General features: G+C 36.7%; 1 protein-coding gene across 1 annotated transcript; it reads left to right on the top strand.

Annotated features, from left to right (window-relative positions):
- The first annotated feature begins 4,877 nt into the window (after positions 1–4,877).
- Positions 4,878–5,481, top strand: LOC149180077 (GDSL esterase/lipase At4g28780-like). The gene is made up of 2 exons (XM_089418104.1): positions 4,878–4,939; positions 5,170–5,481. The coding sequence occupies exons 1-2, from the start codon at positions 4,906–4,908 to the stop codon at positions 5,436–5,438; spliced, it is 303 nt and encodes a 100-aa protein (XP_089274230.1). The 5' UTR covers positions 4,878–4,905; the 3' UTR covers positions 5,439–5,481.
- Positions 5,482–5,909: the final 428 nt, after the last annotated feature.

Raw genomic sequence — 5,909 nt, 5'->3', positions numbered from 1 at the left:
GTACAAGAGTGGAGACATTAATATTCCCTCCAATTACGCACTAATATGGTTATTCCTCTTTTTGGAAAGCTATTAGGAAGCATGGTGGAGCGTAGAATTAGCAGTTGGGCAGAAAAGGAAGGTAAAAGAGCAAAAGGATAGGTTGGTTTTAGGTCGCGACATTCTACCATTGATCATTGTATCACTCTTAGGCATTTCATAGAAAAAACATGGAACATACAAGGTGAGGAGGCCTTTTGTTGCTTTGTTTATTTTAAGAAACCTTTCGACACTGTTCCTAGAGACAAGCTTTCGAGAATGATGGAAGAGATCAGAATTCCAAGCGAATATAGGACAATTGTGCATAAGCTCTAAGAGAAAGTTAGAGATAAAATCAGAACTAAGGAAGGATTTTGTGAATGCTTTAGTAGTGACATTAGGGTCAAGCAGGGGTTCCCTCTTTCCCCCATGTTGTTTGGCTTATATATTGATACGTTGGAAGAATGGTTAAGCAATACTAGTGGGGAGGGTATTTAGTTATTAGGTTATGTGGTGAAACTTCTCTTGTATGTTAATGACCTTATCCTAATTGAAAAATTAGCTCAAGGTCTGAGAGAGCATTTGAAGGCCTTAGAGTTTTTTTGTGAAGAGGTTGTGATGCAAGTAAACATTAGCAAAACCAAGATCATGATCTTCTCCTTGAAGAGGAAAAAGCATCACGTTAATTTTATTTTTGAGGGGAAACCCTTGGGAATTGTGGAAGAATACAAGTATCTATCAATTATTTTCACAACAGGTTCAATTTGGAGACATGTAGAGCTAAACGGGTTCAAGGGGGATGGAGAGCCTTTTACCTTCTACAAAACAGATATAGGAAAGCAGAATTATGGGACTGGAAGACCAAGAAAACTCTTTTTGGGTTATTGGTTACACCAGTTGTACTCTATGGATGTAAAGTTTGGGGGAGTAGTATGTTAGACCACAAGTGGAGGCAATTAGAAAGAATTCAAAAGCACCTAATCACTAATAGTTTCAAAGTCAAATCAACAGTTCCTTATGAGATCTTGCTAGTTGAGGCTGGTTTATTTCCGATGGAGGTTGAGGTGATTTTTCACTTGTTAAGTTACTTAAAAAATGTTGAAGGCATGGATGAGCATCGTTGGCCTAAAATAGTTGTTCCAGAGGAGTTAACGAAGAGGAAGAAAACTTGGAGGAAACAAAATGACAAGTATTTTGGTAAGTGGGGCATTAAGTGGCAAGATTGTCCTAACTCTAAAGAGGAAGTTAAAAAAGGGTGCTTGAAAAATTAAGGACTACCATGTGGGAAAAACACATTGGTCGAAAAAAAAATATATATGTCAAAGATTTCAACCTGACATGGTCCCATGATGAGAAGATATATTTGGGTGCCAAAATAAAATCACGGGAAAGGTTATATTATTAATAACACAGTTGAGGACCGGGTCTCATCATCTCATATGTGAAACAGGTAGATGGACAATTCCAAAAGAAGAGTGGGAAGAAAGAATCTACATCTTTTGTAGGAAAGGAGAGGCTGAAACAGAATGGCACTACATCATGGACTGTCCGGCTTATGAGGATATTCTTAATTAGTTTAAAAGCATTATGAAGGTGGATTGGTTGAACACGTTGTTCGAGGAAGCGAGCCTTATCAAAATTGTGAACTTCTTGGTCAAGATTCATGACAAGAGAGTAGATTTAGAGAAAAGTGTGAAGTTGTGATGGGATGAAGTCCTAGGTCCCTTAGACCGCTTGGTCTCATGGACGTCATTAAAATCCCTTCATTCATTCATTCAAATAACAATCGTGCCAAACTACTTTTGTAATCTTTAGTTTTTGGAATGATATATAAAGTATACGAGCAATTGCATCAAGAGGTGCAAAGGAACGTTGAAAGGAGGAGTGCGGAATGTGGAAGGTAACAATCAAGTAAAAGAGGTTGCATGCTTGTGCAATCTGCAATAAGGCCCATGCATTAGGCGTGAATGCAAGGAAACATGTAAACAAGTCTGCTACAATTAAGTCGCAAACAACTATGAGAATAATGAGAACATAAATGAAACCAATGAATAGAAGCCCAAAAATGAGTTGAGAACAATATTAGTTTGTGTGTAGCCATTAGCACATATTAAATTCAATGTAAACTTGAGTATCAAACCCTAAACACCCCAACTTACTACGTTTATTTAAATTTTTAAATTCTTGAGACGCTAGAAATATCCAGATAATTAAGCCTCGAATATAAATTTTGACACGACGCACAACCTATAATAAACTTCCAATAACCTTATTGCATTAAAGTTCATCATAGGAAGCTTAATGGGATATTGTACAACCAAAGCTTTAGATACCATTGCTTCCATAGAATGATAAATACAGGTCTTCATGAACATGTACAATGCATAGAGAAAAAGTTAGCCTTTCAATTTATATTGTCTTCAAAGGGACAACGCTTAATATAGAATTCAAAACTTGAAAACAGAGACTAAATAATACTATTTTTTCCCTTGCATAGGTATTGTCCAAGGATGGGTTGCAATTGTAATGGAAGTGTTATAAGGTAGTATTCCATGGTTCACAATGATGGCACTTCACAAAATATTAGCCCTATTACAAAAAGTGGACAATGTATTGGTTGTATTCCACACACATGCAGCTTCAAGAATGTTGGGTGGAGCACTCACTAGCCTTTTTCATAGTCCACTCTTTGTTCATTGTCCTTGTCAGTGATAATTTCCAAGGGAGCATCCTATGGCAGTACCACAAGACATAGAATAGGTAAGTGTGGCACTTAACGTTCTTTTCAAATAGTTAAGTGTGGCAGTTATTCTTGGTGGGGTGGGACATACAAAAGACACCACAAGTCCCTCATCTCTCTTTGTTTTGTTGGTAGGTTCATCCCTCCATTCAATCGCTTGCCTATTAAATTATTTATATTATGGCCTCATTTAACACTATTGCCATTTGTAGAATTTAAATGTTGATGCAAATTTTGAATGTGTTTTATCCTCTTTTATACTGAGCATTACAAAGAAAGAAAGAAAAATAGTTGAGCTTCTTATATTTAGTTAGGCCAATAGCCCTTTCCTATGCATCAACTTTTCGTCAACACTTTTACCCTGATCCATTCGATCAGGTGAGACACTTTCAACCATTGATCAAAATCAAGAAAGCACGGAAAGTCAAGAAAGCAAGGATAGAAAGAAAAAGCTCAAAAAAAGCAAAGATTTTAGACAAAAAAATAAAAAATAAAAAAAAAAATGCAAAAGTTAATGAGGTTGCATGTGCACAGCGCATACAGCCCCTACAATTTCTTGTATGGGTTCAATGCATTCTTAAAGGCCTTAGCGCGCATGCATCTATGTCTTTAGATGTTCATGAATTTATTGTAATGGCGTTGACAACTGGTTCTTCGTCCATTCCATGCAGCGGTATTTATTTGGCCAAGCGATACAATAGGTGGTTGTTGCTCAAGGTCCTTGAAGACTGCCAAATGACACTGTCAAACTATTTCGATCAAATTGTTACTGTACCCTGGACTTCCGGTGGTTAATGATCAACCAGATCGCTGGGTGGAGAAGTTCAATGGTTGATGATCACTTCTCTTTTTGCCTTGATTTCTTTGGAAATGGTTCAGCAATTTTAATCTCTTCATGCTTATCTAAAATTTAGTGTATAACCTTTTGATTGCAAATATTTTAGATGCAGACAATCATATGTTGGGAGAACTGAATGGAAGAAGTAAGGAAATGCTGGTGGCTATAGGATTCAGAAAATGAAATCGAGTTACTCATTAGCAGATGCTGGGAATAATAATTTTGTGAATGCGAGTATCGAGGCTCGGGATGATGTTGCTCCATATGGCCAATCTTTCTTCCAGAAACCCACTGGTTGGTTCTCTAATGGCCGAACACTTTTCGATTTCATAGGTGAGTTCCATGATCAATCTAGTTGCTTCTTCATTATGTGGTATTTTTGTTAAAGAAAATAGATAGCTCAACAACATTCTGGCACTGACATGGCTACCTGTATATTTTATGTTTTCTCATATATAAATTTAATATTTTTCCGGATTACTCATATCTCAGTTTTTGCGATCAATTTGACTAAAAAAATTTGATGCGAGTAATCTGTATATGGAAGAACAAAATTACTCTTCTCACAAATCCCTCTTCTCTTAAATTAATATTATGATCTTGGATTCGCAACCTCTGGTTTAGGGTTACCCTTTCCTGCTCCCTGGTTTCAACCTAAAGTGTATTTGGATATCTCTCATGGTGCTAATTTTGCTTCTGCTGGAAGTGGCTTGCTTGATTCCACTCTTCAACACCTGGTAACAATTCATTCATTTTGACATTGGGTTTTATTTAAAGATTGCAGTATATGCCTTTTCTTGCCTTTTTAGGATGATCGTTTCTGATTATATGAAGTTTTGATAAAATTTTCTCCAGAACATCGTTCCCTTTGAGCGCCAAGTGAAGGAGTTCAGAAATTTCTTTCATATGCTGTGGAATGATTCTGGTTATTCCGCAAAATATTTTCTGTCTAATGTTGTTCTTGCAATCAACGTTGGAGCCAAAGATATTGCAGGGAATTACATGGTGAACGAGTCTCTGCAGGCGACCGTTGGCCCTCAACTGTTTGTGGAGTCACTATTAGAAGCTTATGAAAACTATTTGCTGGTGAGTATTAGTGCAGGCCCTGTTTATAAAAACTATTTGCTGGGAAGTATCAGTACCAATTTTTTTGGGAGATTTTATGTGAATTCTAAGACATATTATGGATAGCATTTTTAATAAATTTATAAGCATATGAGTATGCCTTATTCCAGAATTTGTTGAGGTTAGGCGATTTATTAGCTCAGAAAATTTAGAAATGTTCATCTATGTGAATAACTACGATTTCATGCTCAACCTAATTAACAATGGAAAGGCATTAGGTAATTATCATTGGACAACAATGAATATATAAAATAGTTTTAGGGATTCTAGAGGACATTTTTTACAATGAATTACACCGGATAGTTTGATAATGTTATTTTTCCCAAAAAAAATCGTAACGAACATTTAACTGGTTAAATCCATTAAATTTTCCCCAAAATTATCTTCTCTGAAACTTTTTTTTTACATATGTTTATGATGAACTGATGATATATGAATGGGTATGCAGGTTTTAGTGATACGGTTTCGGTGTGCTGTGGAGATGGTCCATACAATGGCCGTGTAGGCTGTGGGTTGGATCCAGGGTGCTCAATCTCCAAGGACCCCAAGGAATATGTTTACTGGGACAGATTTCATCCAACCGAGAGAGTGCAGTGGATGATTGCAGAGGAGGTTTTGGGCGGGGATTCTTCCTTCGTTGCTCCCATGAATCTCAGAGGCTTGATCCAGTACACAAAGCCCACCCCTTCCCCCTTTGATCCTTTGTTTACGGAATAGATTATACCCTAAATTATTCATTAATCGAGCATGTCCAAAGATATCAATCAACAATCCAGCTGTATAGGTATATCTGTGACGTTTACTGGTGCAAATTTTAATTTTTCACAAAAGCAGAATCGCTGTCAGGGTTTACCGGAAGAGTCCCGACAGTGCAGGCTACCGAGCTGCTTGAACCAACATCTCTTCTAGAAAAATTCAACAATTCCAATTTAATAATCCTATCAGCCTCTCTTTGTACCTTTTGGGACAATTGCTAGTTTTACTTGCATGTAGTGTTATGTGAGTACATCGAGGTGAGACAAAAGGTTCATTTATTATCAAAACCCAATGTTAGCACTATCGTGGTAGAAAAAAACAACAAAAATTAATTATTATTACAATGAACTTAATTATTTGATTGATGATGAATGGATCGATGCAACACAAACATTATAGTGAAAAATAATTTGAGTCTCAAGAGAGTCACCC

Source organism: Pinus tabuliformis, chromosome 3_2, assembly GCF_031772625.1.
Source record: "Pinus tabuliformis cultivar Carrire ecotype Pingquan chromosome 3_2, CPIR1, whole genome shotgun sequence".
NCBI lineage: Eukaryota > Viridiplantae > Streptophyta > Pinopsida > Pinales > Pinaceae > Pinus > Pinus tabuliformis.
This window is presented reverse-complemented; position numbering and strand designations above follow the sequence as displayed.

Bases quoted from the DNA above. Each gene is read 5' to 3' on its own strand.
- LOC149180077 (XM_089418104.1), top strand. From the start codon at position 4,906: ATGCTCAACCTAATTAACAATGGAAAGGCATTAG. The intron at 4,940-5,169 runs GTAATTATCATT...ATGGGTATGCAG, and splicing joins TAACAATGGAAAGGCATTAG to GTTTTAGTGATACGGTTTCG.